Below are 16,846 nucleotides of genomic sequence, written 5' to 3' on the forward strand. Positions count from 1 at the left end.
CGAATGTCTCTGAAATGACTCAAGCCATATGTAATACGGAGTTCATGTGCTTTCGGCTTTGCACATTTGGCTTTTTAGGATGGAAGCTTAATCCGACCACTGTATATCATCAAGAAAACGTACTCACACACAGAAATATGTATGTACATATTTTTCAGAAAAATGAAAAGTGAGCGAGACAAAAAAACCGAAATTTGAAAGATCTGAGACCTACCTCGTTCAGTCAAGCAATTCAAAGCTGAATGCCTGATTCCATGATGAAATAAAAGAAGGTGGTCCTTCGTTCTTCTCTTTCTCATCAATTATGGCTTCAAAGCTCTCTCTTAAGAACCAAAAGTGGGTTAGGGGGTCCCTTTTATAATTTCATCGTGGCTGATTCTGGAGGACTGAACAAAGCTATTACTGAATCAGTTCATGCAGGGCTCTAGGGCAGGGCGCAATTATCCTGATCAAAAATCGATCTCAGATCAAGGGAGCAACACGAGGAATGGAGATTATCATTCCATCATTCCATTCAACTATATCTGGCAGAACTTTATTAATTTCAATTTGGCTCTAAGCCTCTGATGTACGATGCGATGTTGTGTTTCAATGTATTCCAAAAAAGTCGTCCAATTCCAATTCCAAACGATTGCAAGCGAAGATTGGTTTGATCCTGGACTAGCGGAACCAAAGGGCGATCTGACACCACGTTGGCCACTTGCTGAAACACAAACAGCTGATTTGGACTGGTCTGTATAATCAAGTATTGGGTGGACGGTCGTAGATTGGGATTAGGAGCCTTGATGGGCTCATCTTTTGATACCACATCAGCAATTTGATCGGTCGGAGAAGGTGACAGTTCTAGACCCTGTTCTGGTTGTTCTGGCTCTGGATTTTTCGCTGTATATAGGGATACTGTCTCCTTCGGCTCTGGAGAACCAGAATTCATCACCAGACACTGGGATTTTGTTTGTTTGTTGTTGTTGTTGTCCCGGCTCTGTTGACGGCGACCAAAGCTCGGCCGGTAGCAAGCTGTGAGGAAAAATAGCATTTTATCTTTATTATTCGTTAATACAATTTCGGTTTAGACTTACGCCGCTTGGGAGCACCGACCGCCTCGTTGTCTGTACGGCTTGCTTGGCGTTTTCTGGTCGTCATCATGTGAGGCATTGTAAATAGATGGAGCGAAAATAGCAGCTAGTCTGTTGAAAATAGGAATTATTATTTGTACTACTAAATTAATTCAAAAATTGTTTGCTGTACTCACATTGAGCACTACCGAACGATTGATGAAAATGGTATCTGGTATAATTTACACTTTGTCCGACGCCTGCTCTGTTGTCTCGATTTTCTGGGTTATTGAGCATACTCGGCTGAACTGTTTAAGCTCCATTCCCATGGACCCCCATAGGCATTAAAATAAAATCAATTTAAATTTCAGAAACTAGATCTAAAAGTTTTTTATTAACTCATTCGTGTTACTACAGCGGATAGTTAACGAGTACGTCCTGACGGGCCAATTCCAGCAACATGGGATCGTCGAAGAACTTGTTAATGGACACATCCTCGGAGAGGCCTTTGCGGCGTCGTGTCTTGATCATGAATTCGCGTGCCAAATGCGATGCCTGCTGGGGCTCCAGCGGCCGAATGATGATACTCTTGTCCAGGGGATCGCCGGGCACAATTTGCCAGTGATGGAACACTGACAAACAGAATGCCTGACCTTGGGTATGCGTTCGCAGATCTGTCTCAAAGCCGAACGAATCGATGGCAGGTATAAAGGCTTTGATCGTATAGATGGGTGAACCGGAAACGGGGGCATCCTGTGTCACATGGCCTCTAAAAGAATAGGAATATGAAGTTTCGGGTGAAAATTGTCACAAAAAATATTCCTTCAACTCACCTGCGCCTTGCCAATACCGTGTAGACCGCCGACACACAATCTGCGGGCGCCTGGACCTCAACAAATAGGTACGGCTCCATTAGACGTGGCGTGGCCATGAGGAACGCAGAGTAGGCCACGCGACGAGCTGTGGGAATGATTTGGCCACCACCGCGATGCAGAGCCTCGTTGGCAATGACTCCGTCCAGTATCTTGAATTTGACGTTTCGTATGGGCTCCTCACAGAGCGGACCCTCGCGCGTTCCCCATTGAAAGCCCTGCACAATGGAGTCCTTCACTGCCGTCAGCAGGTTCTTGTCCACCTCCGAGGGTAGGGTGTCGTCCACAAGTATGTTGGGACCAGTTGAATCGGGGCCGAATGCCCAAATGGAACGCGCGGCCAACAAATCCCAGTCATAGTTGACCTGAAAGAACTCTCCGATGCGTTTCTTGTTCCAACTGATGCAAACGGTCCCGTTCTCAATGTCTTCGGCCAGGCCCTTCTCCAGGGGCTCTGATATCATGGTTAATTTGTTCTTTTTGTTTGGCGTCTCGGCGAAACACTTGAGGGAACTGGTTTCCACGACAGTCTCACAGAAGGCCACCACAGGATCGGCCACCTTTATGTCGATCTCCGAGTACATTTTGCGCAGATCATGCATGACGCAGTCCAGATACAACTCGCCTGTGCCCAGGATAACGTGCTCACCGGACTCCTCGACACGGGTCGAGAGCAGCGGATAGGATTTGTTCACCTTCCGCAGACCGTCCAGCATTTTCGGCAGCTCCGAGGGATTCACTGGCTCAACGGCAATCTTTATAATGCTCTGCGTGTTGAACTTGAGTGGTCGGAATATATAGAGATCCTCTGGGACATTGATGTCCACAATGGTAGAGGTTTTAACGATGCACTGATCGATGCCCTCAATGAGGACCCAATTACCGGAAGGAACTCGGTTTAGCTCGACTTTATACCGAGCCTCGAAAACCCACAGTCGACCGACTTGCAGTATTCGGGAATCCTCCTCATCCTGAAGCGTGTAGTTCTCTCCCAAAACACGCACCTCCTGACCGGCATGCAGGGTGCCGGAAACAATCCGTGCCAGCACCTGGAAAAAGGTACAATCATCGTTGGGATACATCTTCGAGCTGTGGACCATCAGTGTGCCATATTGATTGCAGGTTATCATGTCGCGATAAATGTCCCCCTCTTTTGGCCCCGTATAAATGTGGTCCACCTTCCGCTTGGCGTTCTCCTGTGGCGATTTGATGTGCTCCACGCACATATCCACGAAACCGCTGCAGTCACCCATGAAACGATTGCAGACGAGTCGCAGCAGCGGCCGTATATTCGACTTCATTTCCTCCTTGGAAACGCGTACATTCAGTTCGGCGAGCGTGTCCGATAGCGTGCTGTCCACGTCGCCCACAACCTGGGCAATCAGCTTGTACATGGGCTCCAGTATGAACTCCACGAAACTGCGCTGAGCAGAGCTATGAGGCTGTTTCTTGGAAAACTTTCGGCTGCCAATAGATCGTCGATAAGTTACGTGAATAATAATTAATAAATAATCTGAGGATACACTTACGTTTTGCTGTTGAAGTACATATCGCCCCAGAGTCGTTTGGCAAAGTCAATGTAGTTAACGCCCTCATATGTGTCCGCATAGAGTTTGGCAAACGATTTCAAGGTGAAGCAAAAGCCATATAGCGAACTGGAAAAGCAGACATTGCCCAAAATCGGAGACACCAACAGGTTGTCATCTGCACTGCCATATGTGCTAAACGGAAAGGATATTGGTGAACAAATTATTAGGTAAATTTAGGCCTACATACCTCAGTAGCCCATTGACCTCCTCTACTATATGTTTCAGCTTAAAGTACGCATCTTGGGGCGGCAGCTTGAGCTCCAGAATGAGACGATCAATCTGCCATAGATGATGAGCATGAAAAACTTTTACTTTGCGGCATTTGGCACTGTCTTACCTTGTTGATGCACACGGTAATGGACTGCCGCTCCTGTACAGCATGCTTTAGCAAGCGTTCCGTGTTCAGCATAATACCCTCTGCCGCATCGATGAACAAAACAACGCCATCGCTCATACGCATGGCAGCAGTGGTCTCGTCCGAGAAGTTAACATGACCGGGAGTGTCGAAAATATTCAGCAAGTAGCTCTTTTGCTTGACATCCTGCAGAACAAGGGTGACTGGGGTGGCCTTAATGCTGCATCCGCGTTCCTGTTCGGTGAAGAGCGTGTCTGTATACCGCAAAGAGCGCTCCTCCATGGTTTCGAATTGGGGATGCGTTTGCCGAATCAGGCAATCAACGAATGTCGTCTTGCCGTGATGGAGGTGCCCAACGAGTGCCACGTTTCTGATGAGTGGCGGCGTGTCCATTAGATCAGCCATAAATTCCATGTCATATGTGGTGTCCTGCTGTTCCTGCTCCTTGATTTGGAACTTCAGCTTCTTTATCGGCTCAATGAGTGGCTTGTCCAGTGGCTGGGCATCCTCTTCCTGCACTATGGTTTCCACATCCGGACCATAAACCTCCACGGCCGAAGGATAATAGCGTTTATCCTCGTGCAGTACAACCGCTGTCACTTCCTTGTCCTCATCTTCTGGCGGTTCTGCTTCGTCCTCGTCCATGGCGTCCTGTGTACCCAACCAATCGAATTACTGAGAATGATGCTTCGAGTACATTGCCATGGGAAGTACTTACATCTTGGTCATCCTGCACGTCTGGTTGCCCATAGATACTCTGGTCATCATCCTCGTCGCTATCCAGATCGGGGCCAATGTAGTTGCCGAACTCATCGTATAAATCGGAATCCATGATTTTGCAGAGCTAATAGAAAATTATTTTCATTCACTGTACACTCAGCCGGCCTCTGCCAATATGTAAACTTTACAGCCACCGAGCAGTACGGCACTGTGTGAGATGCTATTGTATCCGAGATAACTTACCAAGGTTCAATCCTACTTTTAATAATGTTTTTCTCTAAATATTAGAGGAAAAACTTTGATGCAAATATATTTTTTTACTATTTTCACGCAAAACGCGGATTTCAAGCACGCCGATAAATTTTATTCTGCTTAAATCGATAACAAAAATCAGCTGGAGCCGGCATTTGCAAAAAATAAAAGAGTGACCAGACGTACGAAACTGTAACCTTGGCGGGAATATTTATACTTACATATATCTGCATTTACCTAATGGCGCATAATTATCGTCTTTGGCCTTTTCTGATGACCGGTACAGGTAGAACAGTTTGGGGGTGAAAAGTCGAGAACAGGTAGATCGTTTTGGCTTATATTTTACCGCAATTTGCAAAAGTAATTAGTCAAAAGTATCCGCTTGACCCGTCAACATGTTCATAAAAAAATTGTGTTTTCTTCTTTTGATGGCACATTATTCTGTGGCAATTCAGACGGATATCAAAAGGGGGAATTTAAACTCCATTCTTGATAGAGATGAATGGACCAAACTGGCCATGGAATACATAAAGAATCACAAGCCATATATTGTAAAGAAGTACGAGCCATACAAACCTGGAAAATATAATTTGACCCTCCCATCGTTTGGCCAAGAATGGCAAACAACAACGATTCAGGCAGTCATTGAGCCTACAATTGAGCCGGAATCATCTACAAGCCATTTTACTGAGGAAATCTCCACAACAACAAGCAATATCTTCGATCTTGACGGTACCACAGAGGAAACAACTGTCCAAACTACAACGTCAGAGCCGCAGTTTACAATAATGGAAGCGGACACAACAGAACAAAGTCCCACCAGTACAGAAATTCCGGAATCAACCACTGGCATGGTCGAGACTACCACTTCATGGAGCATCGTTGATTGGGAAACAACTCCGATCATAGACACCACCACTACCGTCTCTTTCAGGGAGGAATCGACAGGAGAAGTATCCGAAACCACGACAGAGGAATCTTTAGTCACGACAGAATGGCCAGCAACCACTACAGGATCCTGGGAAACGTCAGAAACCACAACGGAACCATCTCTTAATACGACAGAAAGTCCAGAGACTTCGACTTCAGTGTTGGAAATTATTTCCACAACCTCAGGCATTGAAACTACAACATATTTGGATAATCTAATATACATTCCCCAACCGGACGACTTCACAGACCTCGTAAACAGTACAACTACAGAAAATACAAATATTGAGATTGAAACGAGCACAATCGTATCAGAGGAAACCACTACCGAAGCCATCAGAACCACTACTCCCAGGAGCGCGGACCTTGTTGAAGATTTTGTGAAGCCAAAGCCGACTAATTTCCGATACTCCTCAGATACAAGACCTGAACCGTATTGGCTGTGAAAATTGAAATAAAAACATTTAAAATAAACAGTAAAAACAATAAATAAAACAATTAAACCAGACCGCGTTTTATTTGATGAACCTCTGGCCACACCGATACCTGTAGAGTGGGTGGCAACGCTGTCGGTAATCAAAAACACATTTTATTTTAATTATTTATTTCCTGACGAGGCTCGATTTTTAGAAATATGAGTTTGGCCAGCATAAAGAAAAAGGAAGCGAAGGGCAAGAGGAAGGTACTGCCCAAGCTACGAAATATATTGGCCAATCCATACAAGCAGCACAGGTAGCAGCTCTTAAAATCTTGAGACAATCGCCAGTTGACCATTTTCAATTTGCAGCCCAGTTCTCTCCGATGATGAAGTGGTGCAGTTTCGTCAGATTTTGCTGGAGGCCATAAAACATAGCGAGCACTCAGTTAAGACCTTTGCCACACGTCATCAGATACATCTCGGCCTCGAGAGCTCCTTGCGAGCCATTAATTCGAGACGCTTCTCATGTGTCTTTGTCTCGCTGACTCTGAGGCCATCCCATATCATCCGGCTAATAGCCACCAGTGCCGCCGTTAAAATGCCAACTGCTCCTATCTACGCGCAGCCAAAGTTGGAGGAGCTAACCTTTGAAATTTTCGGGGTACGAGCACTTTCTTTGGTCTTGCCTACGGACTTGGCTGCTGTGAGCCTGGACCTGGAACAGTGGGTGAAGAACCGCCAGAAACCAGCTCCACAAAAGATTCCTCCCACGGTTAAGTCGTTGAAGAAGCGCCAGGCGAAAGTGAAAGGTCTTCAGCCGGAGGAAACAGCCCAGAAGGTCTTGGAGCAGCCGAAGGTGGTTGCGGAAAAGCAATGGAACGATGACTATATATCGTGGTCCAGTGAAAAGTCATGCGTAAGGATTGACCAAATCGATACTCAGGTGGAGACCCATCAATTGGGCGCTGCTCTCAGTAATTTGGCCATGAGAGCCAAAACCAAAGCCCACCTAGAAGTGGAATCCAAATCAACGATACCCGACGACTCAGAGGAAAATGTGGAGCACATGGAAGTAGAGGCAGCGGAAGGAACCATCGATGAGGATGAATTTTTGCCCACAAACACCCAACGATATCGTCCAGTCAGTGTCCACCGAACTCGTCCGAATCCTGACAAGAAACCCAAAAAGAAGCGAAACAAAAAACAAAAACAACAGCCGCCAAGCAAAACCGAAGGATAGCTGGCAACGCCGGCACCAATCAGCTGTAGTTTTTAGGTTATTTCTAGGTTTTTGTTATCGTAATTTTTAAGACCTCCCCGCTCCAAAAATGCTCCGCAGCTTACGGCAAATATCACGACTCGGAAAATACGCGACTGCACCGGCCAGTAGCTTGGCCAACAAAACGGCAGCCCTACCGAATGTAATCTCACCCAGAATTCAGGCACCACTTCATACCAGCAGCGTCAGTCGAAAATATGATAGAAAATCATCAAGAACAGCAGACGATTTGGACACGGATGATGAAGCGGACGAGGAGTTTAAGGACGAGCGCGACTCCAAGGTGGTCAAGACCAAGGTGAACTCGCTGCGCGCCGATCTTCTGCTCAAGGCCGGTCTAGGGATGGCCAGAAAGTGAGTGTCGTGTCCAACGCCCAATAATGCAAAACTATTGTTCAATGATCCTATTCCCTTCCCACAGCAAAGTTGAACTGAATTTCTATGAGAGCAAGATTCGAGTCAATGGAAAGAAGCTGCAGAAGAAAAGCGTACAGGTAAGGACTCGTGTGGCTAGAGAATTTTCCCTAATGAATTCCCTTCATTTTAGCTGGATATTGGCGATGAGATCGATGTGATACGCGGCTTTAGTCAGTCGAATCCTTCACATTTGGTAATATCACGTGTCGCCATACTCTCTGCCAGCGAACGCGAGGAGGGTCTCAGTGTGCACTTGCGACGCTACAAGTCGCTGCTAATTGAGAACTACCGCGGAGCGGATGCGTTCAAATCCTCAGAACCAGTCGCCCATTAAATCTGGAAACACACACAAATACATGTAGAAGGCTTCTGGGAAAAAAAAGTATGCGACAAGCGTTTATTGAACTAATTATTCGTTAATAAGTATGTGTGCTTATCAGCGGTCTACTGAATCGATTCGCAATCAGCTGCGCTACCAAACACGACATCTTTCTGCGTGAGGATTCATGGGACTACCAATGGGACAGTTGTAGACCTTGGCAAAGTCCTCGTTGTTGGTGACGGCACCAAGAACCCGAAACTTGTCGATTGTATGCTCGTTGGACAGCTCCTCCCAGTAGTGCTCTTCCTCGTATGCATTGCACCACAGCTGCGCAAAGCCCAGAAAAAACAACTGCTCTGGGGATAGATCGAGGCCAGGCATCTGCTCTTCATTCTTATCCAGATGCGTCTCGTTGTCCTGCTGCTGCAGGTGCTGGTGCTGCTGCTTCATGTAGCTGCGATACGCAGCAAGGGCCTCGTGCAGACCACCACTATCAGCAATGTTCTCGTCTTTGGTCTGGTTGCCATTGATCTTGCGATTGATCTCTGGTATCAGGTAATTGCTGTAATGTTCCGCATAGCATTCGGCCCGCTCGTTGAACACCGCATTGGACTTTTTCGACCACCAGTTGCGCTGAGCGCCGCTGCCATCGTACATGGAGCCGACTGTGTCGAAGCCATGCGTGAGCTCATGCCCCACCAGATAACCAATTGTGCCATACTTTAGGGAGTTCGGCCACAACTGATGAAAGGCTGGCGGATGAAGTATGCCCGCCATCACGTAAATGGTATTGTCTAGGTTATAGTAAAACGCATTGACCTGCATGCTCCACAGTAGCTCGAGGGGCTTCGTGTCATTCGATAGCTCACTAAAATGGTGGCCATTGAACCGTCTTAAGTACGTGATAAAGCGTTTCAGGTTAATGTTCGTCTGAGCAAAGCTTTCCTCGACAATAGTCAGGTTATTGACCGCTCGGACGAGCCGTTCGGTGAGCTCGTCGTCCCTAAAGCTACCAATGCGCGGCTCGATGCTGATCTCCTTCAGCAGTGCTTCTGTTCGGGTTTCCTTGTCCAGCCACTCGGAATTTTCTAGCATCAATCGGAAGCTCTTGCGCAGCTCCTTTATAATGCCCGAGATTTCTGCACTTGTCTCCTCGGAGAAGTATTCCTGCAGACCAAATTGAAAGATATCGTTTAATGGACGTTATGTACCCTGACCGATTCAACACCTACCACGCGATAAAGCCTATCAAAAAGATATGGCAGTGAGTACTGCACTACCTGCAGGCAGTGCTCCTTCTGGTACTTGGCCGACTTCAGTTTAGCATCCATGCGGTACAGCAGGAGCATTGCCAAATAGTTGGCAACGGCCGGCTTGTGCTTGGCGCAAACCTTATCCAGTTCCACATAGTAGAAGTCGCAGAATGTTTCGATATTCTCCTTGGGAAAGTTGGTGCTGTTCCAGGCAATCGCATAGTAGCTGCTCCATTCAGAAAACGAGGGAATATCGTTCAATTCCGCATGGTCTTCGCATTCTTTGAGATCATCACCGAAACGATCGATAACCACGAGGGCATCATGCCAGAAGGCAAACACTTCCGCAATCACCTGCGAAACCTTTTCCTCCGACAGGCCGTAGGCCTCGAGGTAGCCACGCATTCGCTTCTCATTCAACTTGTAGCCTCTCGTATCGTTGCTGGCGATGTTGTCGCTGTGGACGATATAGTCGAAGCCCAGTTCCGGCACCTTGAAGTATGGCACAAATGGATACTGGGGCAGGATCTTCTCATGGATTAGTCCATTGATGCCGAAGTTCGTCAAGTGGGCGCTCATGTTGAACCAGCTGAAATTGGCGGCATGCCACGCCTCACCGTCGACGGCTGGGAAACCACCTATCGACCTGATAAGCGCCAGATAAGCGGGGTCGGCCGCTGGCAGCGGGTACAGATCCGCACCGAGGCAGGCATTATAGAATCGTTGTGCAATCAGCAACTCGGCGGTGTAATTTAGATCCATAGCCAGCGAGTTCTTGGTGAGCAGCAGCTCGACCACATCGCCCAATGTGTACCCGATATCCAGGAGGTTGCTCCGCTTATGGGATGACTGCCTGTCCTGCTTCACGTGCTGCCAATTGCCACAGGCGTACTCATAGAAGTCGTCGCACGGCGCCACGCTGACATTCATGTACGACTTCATGCGGTCGGAATAGGTTCTCAGAAATTCCGCTGACGAATCTTTGACTGTATTTTCTATGGATTCGGGCTTTTCCTGTGAATCTGCGACGGTCCGCGCCTCACATGGCTGAACTCTGAACTCTGATATTACTGATATGTAAATTAGGACTACTCCCCACAACGTCGCCGTCATAGTACGACTCGAACTCGAAAACATTTTGCGCCTATTCATAAATTAATCAGAATCAGAACAACGCACACTACACGCAGTATATAGTTTCGCTAATCGTCATTGATCGATTTGAATTAATAAAATAACCAAGCACGCGCAACCTATGGCTCGGACGTCTCTGCGACTGTTTAATTCAGAACGCGATTAAGAACTGGACAGCATCCGAGTCCGTATTACTTATTCCTCTCTCGGCAGGCCAGCCAGCGTCCGATAATCGTGTCTTATTGGCACACAGATCAGTAAACAAACGCTTCTCTACAATACTTGACCTATGTTAAACGCGATTGATAATCAGGAACCCACTAAAAAGATCCCCTAGCGTTCGTTCATTGATTAAGTCGACATTCGTTTGATTTCAAATTCACGCGCAAAACAATTTGAAAATTGTCTTGCATCTGGCAACGCTTACATATCGTTATCGGCCAAAAGAAGAAGAAATGCAGCTCTGAAATCGCAAATTCATTATTTTGCCGCGAACGCAGAGAAGATACGCTTATTGTTTACTAAAAACACCAATACGTTGGATAAAATGTCCTTTAATGCCGCCGGTGATTATCAGCTTGTGATGCAAACCTATAAGGTAGGTGGAGAAGCACCCAGCTGCGGTACTTAACTAGTTTATTATTAATTTCTAGTACAAAAAGCACAACATCATCTGCAGCACGAAAGTGCTGCCGAGCCAGATAAACCACTTTGGCAAGAAATTATGTGACTATCACTGGATGACGCCTGCCCGCTGGACCAATGTTGAGAGCGGCTTGTGGGACCTGCTGGAGAAGGAGCAGGACGTTCAAAATGTGCATGCCGACCTCCTCATTGACCACATCAAAGTGCGAGTGGATTCCACCGAATACCGGCACTCAGCTTCCCAGCTACTCTTACCAGGGGTTATACTCTCGAAAAGTGACCTGTCTCTTAGTGTAAAGCTCGAATATATACCGCAAGAAGATACTAAAAATATGAGAAAGGCTATCGACAGTTCCATCAAACGCGAAGTCGTTGCATCAAAAGCCAGGTGTGTGAATGACATACAAAACTCCAATCCACGTGTGATGGGCACTCATTTACCTTTCTTGCAGCGACCTTGAAGCGAAAGCTAAGAAAGTGCACAAAGATAATAAGTCCAGCCACGGTCACGGTTCTCGCGAAAATAAAACAACCAAACGGATGCACAAGATACTTTCAGTGTAAGACCCAAGCTTTCCTCATGAAATTCCCTTTGAAGCAAATTACATTTTTTACAGTGATAAACAGAAAGAACCCGCTCCGGAGACGCTCAAGGCGCGGAGCCCTCGGAGATCCATTTCACAAGATTCTGAGAAAGATAAACCCTCTAAGCCAGTTAAAAGAACGCAAAGTTCTCTTTCAATGTAGTCCCCAATCTTATTTCCTGAAATACGCCACGAATTCAATTCACTTTTTTGCAGAGACCAACAGATAGAACCTGCTTCGGAGACGGAAAAGGACAAGTCCATTACTCCGGTTGAAAATTTGCCTGCAAAGAAGCTGAGCTCTCGGAGATCCATATCACAAGAATCTGAGAGATCTAAAACCTCTAACAGAGGTGGCTCTTCGCTTGAAAAGAAGCCAATTAAACGAACGCAAAGTTCCCTTTCAATGTAAGCCGACTGCAAAGCTGAAATGCACTAAGAAGTTAATTAAATTTCTTGCAGTGACCAAGAGGTAGAACGCGGTCAGGAGAAGCGCAAGGGTCGAAGATCCGTTTCACAACATTCTGGGAAAGAAAAAGCCTCTAACAGCGGTCGCTCTTCACGTGAAAAGAAGCCCAGCAAACGGACGCATATAGAATCGCAGTAAGCATCAATGTGAGAATCAATTTATGCCATGCCTAATATTAACGCAGGAATTCCAGCCCCAGCTCTGTGGGGCCGAGTCCCCCAGGACGCCCCCGCCGCTCACTAACGCGTCCAAGTCATTTGGATGACTTCATCGTAGGGTATGGAATAGAAAGCCTGCTGGCTTAGAAAGCTGTATTAATTGTTCATTTTCAGAAGGAAGACAAAGACTGAAAAAATCGTCTCGCCAGAGAAAGTGATTTCCAATGGGAAGGGGAAAGATTCGTCGCCATCAAAACCCGATCCCATGGAGGCGGTCGCTGCGCTAGGACTTGGTCCATGTCCGCGCAAGGTGGATATTCTGTAAGTTTTGCAATCCAATGCATTCACCTACAGCTAAGATTGTGTTATCCGCCAGATTAATGGATAAAATGGAGAAAGAAGAGGTTTTGAATACATTCTCCAAGTACCAAAGCGACCTGAATCAATTTTTTACGGAACATCGGCAAAAGAGAACAGATAAATTTATGGGCATTCAGCATGTACACGTCATAGATATAATGCGCAGAGACGTTGAAGTCAGCATGCTCGAGAAACTGGGCACAGTGTTTGGCAACCGTTCAGTAAGTGGAAGTGGTAGTGGAACACTCTGTGATTTGCTCTGCACTGATAACTCCTCGTTTGACAGGCATATGCATCGCTACAGATCAATGCTCTCCTGCCATTGTGGATTGTGCGTCTCTTTATGGACACATTCAATTTTGCTACCGCTGAGGAGGCAGTGCAACAGATCAAGGACCAATTGGAATACAGCACATACCAGAAAGCCGTAAATGAAGAGCCTCTGGAATCGGATTTGGAGTACTGATTAAAACACACTCTTTGTTTGTATTCTTTATTGTGTTGGAATCCTGTTTTGTTTCTTATTTCGCATGCATGCATTCTTATTCGGTTTCATCAAAATTAAACTTTTACTTCATCCGGCCGAATGTTTCAAGTATGCTTTTATCTAATGGAGAGCTGTCTGGACTGCTTAGTGGAGATGCCCACATGATCATTACGAAATTGAGTGACTTATTAACTAAAGACATGTCTAGGGATAATATTGATGAAACGGCGGCTGCTTCCCGCGGCACCGCCCGCCCAGAAGGTGTTGTAAATAAACTCAGTCTGACTTCCACACTCCTATGTACAAATGATGTGGCATCTGCTCTACGCCTGCAGCGGGGGCTTACAGCTCGTCATGTGGCTGATCCTCCTCGTCGTCATCGGCATTGATGTTCTCGTTGTTCTCTTGGCTTCCGAAATCATCCTCGGCAGTGTCGTCATCCTCATCCAATTCGATTTGTTCATCCAGCGAGACACCCAGTGTGTGGCGCATCATTTTCTCAATGCTGTCGGCGAAGTCGGCCGTCTCCTGGAGCATGTACCCAGAGCGTAGAGTGGCAGTGCGGAACATCATAACGGCCATAGCCCTGGCAGAGTCATCGGCCTCGTCAGCCTCAACGCGACGCAACAGCTCGCGCATCAGGGGGTGCCTGGGATTGATCTCAAGAGTTTTCTTCTGGCTGAGGTAGTAGCTGCGTGAAGGATCGTCAGACTTCTGGTGGGCATTGGACATCGCCAGTCGCTCCATGTTGCCGGTCCAGCCGAAAACGCCAGCCACCAAGGCACATGGCGAGTTGCTCAGACGCTCCGACACCTGAGCCTTGGAGATCTGGTCCTTGAGGGCGACATCGTTCAGCCACTTGACGAGCGGCTCGAAGGCGCTCTTCAGCGACTCGAAGTTCTTCTTGCTCTTCTCGGACTCGTTGAGCTTGAATCCCTCCTTGGCCACGTTCTGGAACTTCTTGCCATCGAACTCGGGCAGGGCCGAGATGCAGTATTCATCAACAGCCTCGACTAGGAACAGCACCTCGTAGCCCTTGCTCAGCAGACGCTCAACGAACGGCGACTTCTCGACCTCACCGCGGTTGGCACCGGCAATGTAGTAGATGTGCTCCTGCTTCGACTTCATGCGTTCCACATATTCGGCCAGGGAGGTAACGCCCTTGCCGTTGGAGGTTTGGAAGCGCAGCAGCTTGGCCAGCCGAGATCGGTTGCTGGGATCCTCCATGACACCCAATTTAATGCTAAGAAAACGGATAATGCAAGTAGTGAGCAAAGATTTCATCAAAGATGGATGCGCAACACTTACTTGGTGGAGAACTCCTTCCAGAACTGTTCGTAGGACTCCTTGTCGAGCTTCTTGAGCATGTCAAGTACCTTGCGCACCAGCTTCTTCTTGATAACCTTGATCAGCTTGTGCTGTTGGAGCGTTTCACGCGACACATTCAGGGGCAGATCGTCGGAGTCGACCACACCGCGGATGAAGCTCAAGAAGTTGGGCATCATGTCGTTGAACTCGTCGGTGATGAAGACACGACGAACGTAGAGCTTGATGTTGTCGGACTTGGTGCCGTACCGGTTGAAGGACTCGGATGGCTGTACCTTGGGCACGTACAGCAAACTCTTGAAGGTAACTTCACCCTCGGCAATGAAATGGGTCTGGGTGAGAGGTTCGCTCGAGTCCTTGGTCAGACTCTTGTAGAAGTTGTTGTACTCCTCGGTTGTCACATCGGCCGGCTTGCGAGTCCAGATGGGTTTGCTGTCGTTGATCAGGAGCCAGTCCCAGATGGTCTTGGACACCTTCTTTGTCTTGGGCTTGTCGTCATCAGCGGCCTCCTCAACCTTGGCCTCTTCATCGGCATCTTCCACGTCATCTTCGGTCTTTGCTGGCTCGGCCACGGCCTCTTCCTCCACCGGCACCTCTTCGTCGACAGTTTTGCTGGACCACATCAGAATGGGGAAGTTGATGAACTGCGAGTATTTGCGGATCAGCTCGCGCACGGTTTCCTCCTCCAGGAAGTCCTGGGCCTCTTCCTTCAGGTACAGCGAAATGATCGAACCCCGCTTCAGTGTGTCGCCACGGGGATCTTCGGTGATGGTGAAGCTGTTGGCATCCGACTCCCAGATGTACTGCTTATCGTCGTTGTGCTTCGTGGTGACCACCACACGGTCGGCGACCAAGAAGGCCGAATAGAAGCCCACACCGAACTGGCCAATCATGTCGTTCAGGTCCCCACCCTCAGACTTGCTGGGATCCTGCATTTTGGCAAGGAAATCAGCAGTGCCGGACTTGGCAATTGTGCCCAGGTTATTAATCAGATCCTGGTGTGTCATGCCAATGCCCGAGTCCATGATGTGCAGCGCCTTGTTCTCCTTGTCGGCCTTGATGCGGATGTGCAGTTCGGGGTTGCTCTCCAGCTCCTTTCGGTCGGTGAGGGCCAGCAGACGAATCTTGTCAATGGCATCGGAGGCGTTCGAGATCAATTCACGCAGGAAGATCTCCTTGTTGCGGTACAGCGAATTGATGATCAGTTTCATCATGCGGTTCACTTCTGTCTGGAAAGTGAACTTCTCCGCCTGCCCACAAAAGAAATACGCAAAAAAAAAATTAATAAATATTCATACAAGCAGCACATATGTACCATATACCTTTTCGCGCAATTCTTTTAGCTGCGCAACATTCAGTCCATCCAGCTGGATGGCTTCCTCCTCCCGCTTCAGGGTCTCAGCATCTGTGGTGGTAAGGCATATGCATATTATAGATAAGGGGCGTCAACACCATGGCGTCAAGGGTAAGTACGGCTAACGCTGACGTGTACCAAAAACTCCAAGTACTACCCTTGCAGGGGGGGGGGGGCGTAACTTACCAGTTCTGGAACCTTCCTTGAATGCACCCAAATCCAGGTCGATTTTCTCGGCACTAGGCTCATCTTCAGCCGCAATTTGACTTATGCCTGCAGTAATGATTGAATAGTAAATACACAAAAGAAATTAGGTTAAAGCACCGGCATTGGCCTTTGGCGCTGAAGCGTGGCAAGAATAAACGAACCTGATACGAGCAAAAGCCCCACCAACAGATAGTATTTCATTCTAAGTACAATTTGATTTACTAGGAACGATAAAAGTCTGGCGAAAGGCCACGTCACAACAGTTCCAGGCTGGCTCCGGTTTTTGATTTAAGTGAAAATTTCGAGTCGACTTTTATATGTAGCGTCTTGTATGATGAAAAACCGAACTTAGCCCACTAAGGCCCCCTTTATTGAAACAGTTCAATTGCTTGAGGTAACTGGCGGAAAATGTTAACGATTCTAAATTCTTCTTGTAGATTCATGACATATTTCGTATGAACTTAAAAAAACTGCGCTAAAATGATTTAATTTTCATTATTTTCGGTGGAATATACCCCCTTGGCTTGTAATGGGTTAATTGTTCTCCGTCAAGGATTGGAAACCATATTGCTCAATTTTGATGTTCCGTTGAATAATTCTGGCTAACTGAAGCCCTTAGTTCTACCCACATAGTTTGAGGCCATTGATGAATAAACTTTATAA

At 47.3% G+C, this 16,846-nt stretch overlaps 8 protein-coding genes across 10 annotated transcripts; 4 read left to right on the forward strand and 4 right to left on the reverse strand.

Annotated features, from left to right (window-relative positions):
* Positions 1-508: 508 nt before the first annotated feature.
* On the reverse strand, positions 509-1,184 carry LOC113567424. The gene is made up of 2 exons (XM_026995163.1): positions 1,077-1,184; positions 509-1,014 (listed from the first exon to the last, which is right to left on the reverse strand). Exons 1-2 carry the CDS (start codon positions 1,150-1,152, stop codon positions 545-547), a joined length of 546 nt encoding a protein of 181 aa, XP_026850964.1. The 5' UTR covers positions 1,153-1,184; the 3' UTR covers positions 509-544.
* A 227-nt stretch (positions 1,185-1,411) lies between these two features.
* Positions 1,412-4,870, reverse strand: LOC6587794 (116 kDa U5 small nuclear ribonucleoprotein component). The gene is made up of 7 exons (XM_002012926.2): positions 4,832-4,870; positions 4,587-4,712; positions 3,851-4,519; positions 3,701-3,792; positions 3,454-3,645; positions 1,886-3,388; positions 1,412-1,821 (listed from the first exon to the last, which is right to left on the reverse strand). Exons 2-7 carry the CDS (start codon positions 4,698-4,700, stop codon positions 1,464-1,466), a joined length of 2,928 nt encoding a protein of 975 aa, XP_002012962.1. The 5' UTR covers positions 4,701-4,712; positions 4,832-4,870; the 3' UTR covers positions 1,412-1,463.
* A 243-nt stretch (positions 4,871-5,113) lies between these two features.
* On the forward strand, positions 5,114-6,216 carry LOC6588385 (A-agglutinin anchorage subunit). Its single transcript, XM_002012927.2, is given in 2 exon segments — positions 5,114-5,134; positions 5,209-6,216. Coding segments are annotated over 2 exon segments (1,029 nt in total).
* Positions 6,217-6,372: 156 nt separating this feature from the next.
* On the forward strand, positions 6,373-7,447 carry LOC6587792. Its single transcript, XM_002012928.2, has 2 exons — positions 6,373-6,502; positions 6,558-7,447. The coding sequence occupies exons 1-2, from the start codon at positions 6,405-6,407 to the stop codon at positions 7,426-7,428; spliced, it is 969 nt and encodes a 322-aa protein (XP_002012964.1). The 5' UTR covers positions 6,373-6,404; the 3' UTR covers positions 7,429-7,447.
* LOC6588044 (uncharacterized protein C6orf203 homolog) lies at positions 7,438-8,289 on the forward strand. Its single transcript, XM_002012929.2, has 3 exons — positions 7,438-7,821; positions 7,889-7,961; positions 8,015-8,289. The coding sequence occupies exons 1-3, from the start codon at positions 7,517-7,519 to the stop codon at positions 8,216-8,218; spliced, it is 582 nt and encodes a 193-aa protein (XP_002012965.1). The 5' UTR covers positions 7,438-7,516; the 3' UTR covers positions 8,219-8,289.
* LOC6587685 (neprilysin-2) lies at positions 8,252-11,009 on the reverse strand. The gene is made up of 2 exons (XM_002012930.2): positions 9,439-11,009; positions 8,252-9,373 (listed from the first exon to the last, which is right to left on the reverse strand). Exons 1-2 carry the CDS (start codon positions 10,609-10,611, stop codon positions 8,357-8,359), a joined length of 2,190 nt encoding a protein of 729 aa, XP_002012966.2. The 5' UTR covers positions 10,612-11,009; the 3' UTR covers positions 8,252-8,356.
* A 77-nt stretch (positions 11,010-11,086) lies between these two features.
* Positions 11,087-13,396, forward strand: LOC6588444 (uncharacterized protein CG4951). Of its 3 annotated transcripts, none has more exons than XM_026995226.1 (10): positions 11,087-11,191; positions 11,247-11,626; positions 11,691-11,798; positions 11,856-11,981; positions 12,039-12,230; positions 12,285-12,425; positions 12,485-12,568; positions 12,624-12,770; positions 12,826-13,030; positions 13,096-13,396. In XM_026995226.1, the coding sequence occupies exons 1-10, from the start codon at positions 11,141-11,143 to the stop codon at positions 13,273-13,275; spliced, it is 1,614 nt and encodes a 537-aa protein (XP_026851027.1). In that variant the 5' UTR covers positions 11,087-11,140; the 3' UTR covers positions 13,276-13,396. The 3 variants fall into 3 exon arrangements, with proteins under 3 accessions (XP_026851027.1, XP_026851025.1, XP_026851026.1); XM_026995224.1 differs by having other exon boundaries at positions 11,088-11,191; positions 12,476-12,568; XM_026995225.1 differs by having other exon boundaries at positions 11,088-11,191; positions 12,476-12,568; positions 12,627-12,770.
* LOC6588485 (endoplasmin homolog) lies at positions 13,289-16,450 on the reverse strand. Its single transcript, XM_002012932.2, has 5 exons — positions 16,345-16,450; positions 16,163-16,249; positions 15,945-16,027; positions 14,605-15,872; positions 13,289-14,539 (listed from the first exon to the last, which is right to left on the reverse strand). The coding sequence occupies exons 1-5, from the start codon at positions 16,382-16,384 to the stop codon at positions 13,639-13,641; spliced, it is 2,379 nt and encodes a 792-aa protein (XP_002012968.1). The 5' UTR covers positions 16,385-16,450; the 3' UTR covers positions 13,289-13,638.
* Positions 16,451-16,846: the final 396 nt, after the last annotated feature.

Source organism: Drosophila persimilis, unplaced genomic scaffold, assembly GCF_003286085.1.
Source record: "Drosophila persimilis strain 14011-0111.01,24,50 unplaced genomic scaffold, DperRS2 tig00000000-arrow-pilon, whole genome shotgun sequence".
In the NCBI taxonomy this organism is placed as follows: Eukaryota; Metazoa; Arthropoda; class Insecta; order Diptera; family Drosophilidae; genus Drosophila; species Drosophila persimilis.

What these genes read in the sequence shown, in the direction of transcription:
- LOC113567424 (XM_026995163.1), bottom strand. Translation starts at nt 1,152, where the DNA reads ATGCCTCACATGATGACGACCAGAAAACGCCAAGCAAGCCGTACAGAC. An exon ending in GGTCGGTGCTCCCAAGCGGC is followed by an intron (nt 1,015 to 1,076) that starts GTAAGTCTAAAC and finishes TTTTCCTCACAG; the next exon opens with CTTGCTACCGGCCGAGCTTT.
- LOC6587685 (XM_002012930.2), bottom strand. Translation starts at nt 10,611, where the DNA reads ATGAATAGGCGCAAAATGTTTTCGAGTTCGAGTCGTACTATGACGGCG. An exon ending in TTGATAGGCTTTATCGCGTG is followed by an intron (nt 9,374 to 9,438) that starts GTAGGTGTTGAA and finishes TTTGGTCTGCAG; the next exon opens with GAATACTTCTCCGAGGAGAC.
- LOC6588485 (XM_002012932.2), bottom strand. Translation starts at nt 16,384, where the DNA reads ATGAAATACTATCTGTTGGTGGGGCTTTTGCTCGTATCAG. An exon ending in GGGGCTTTTGCTCGTATCAG is followed by an intron (nt 16,250 to 16,344) that starts GTTCGTTTATTC and finishes TCATTACTGCAG; the next exon opens with GCATAAGTCAAATTGCGGCT. An exon ending in CAAGGAAGGTTCCAGAACTG is followed by an intron (nt 16,028 to 16,162) that starts GTAAGTTACGCC and finishes TTACCACCACAG; the next exon opens with ATGCTGAGACCCTGAAGCGG.
- LOC6587792 (XM_002012928.2), top strand. Translation starts at nt 6,405, where the DNA reads ATGAGTTTGGCCAGCATAAAGAAAAAGGAAGCGAAGGGCAAGAGGAAG. An exon ending in AATCCATACAAGCAGCACAG is followed by an intron (nt 6,503 to 6,557) that starts GTAGCAGCTCTT and finishes TTCAATTTGCAG; the next exon opens with CCCAGTTCTCTCCGATGATG.
- LOC6588044 (XM_002012929.2), top strand. Translation starts at nt 7,517, where the DNA reads ATGCTCCGCAGCTTACGGCAAATATCACGACTCGGAAAATACGCGACT. An exon ending in GGTCTAGGGATGGCCAGAAA is followed by an intron (nt 7,822 to 7,888) that starts GTGAGTGTCGTG and finishes CCCTTCCCACAG; the next exon opens with CAAAGTTGAACTGAATTTCT. An exon ending in TGCAGAAGAAAAGCGTACAG is followed by an intron (nt 7,962 to 8,014) that starts GTAAGGACTCGT and finishes CCTTCATTTTAG; the next exon opens with CTGGATATTGGCGATGAGAT.
- LOC6587794 (XM_002012926.2), bottom strand. Translation starts at nt 4,700, where the DNA reads ATGGATTCCGATTTATACGATGAGTTCGGCAACTACATTGGCCCCGAT. An exon ending in TTACCGTGTGCATCAACAAG is followed by an intron (nt 3,793 to 3,850) that starts GTAAGACAGTGC and finishes CATCTATGGCAG; the next exon opens with ATTGATCGTCTCATTCTGGA. An exon ending in ATGTACTTCAACAGCAAAAC is followed by an intron (nt 3,389 to 3,453) that starts GTAAGTGTATCC and finishes ATCTATTGGCAG; the next exon opens with CCGAAAGTTTTCCAAGAAAC.
- LOC6588444 (XM_026995224.1), top strand. Translation starts at nt 11,141, where the DNA reads ATGTCCTTTAATGCCGCCGGTGATTATCAGCTTGTGATGCAAACCTAT. An exon ending in TTGGATGACTTCATCGTAGG is followed by an intron (nt 12,569 to 12,623) that starts GTATGGAATAGA and finishes GTTCATTTTCAG; the next exon opens with AAGGAAGACAAAGACTGAAA. An exon ending in CCGCGCAAGGTGGATATTCT is followed by an intron (nt 12,771 to 12,825) that starts GTAAGTTTTGCA and finishes GTTATCCGCCAG; the next exon opens with ATTAATGGATAAAATGGAGA.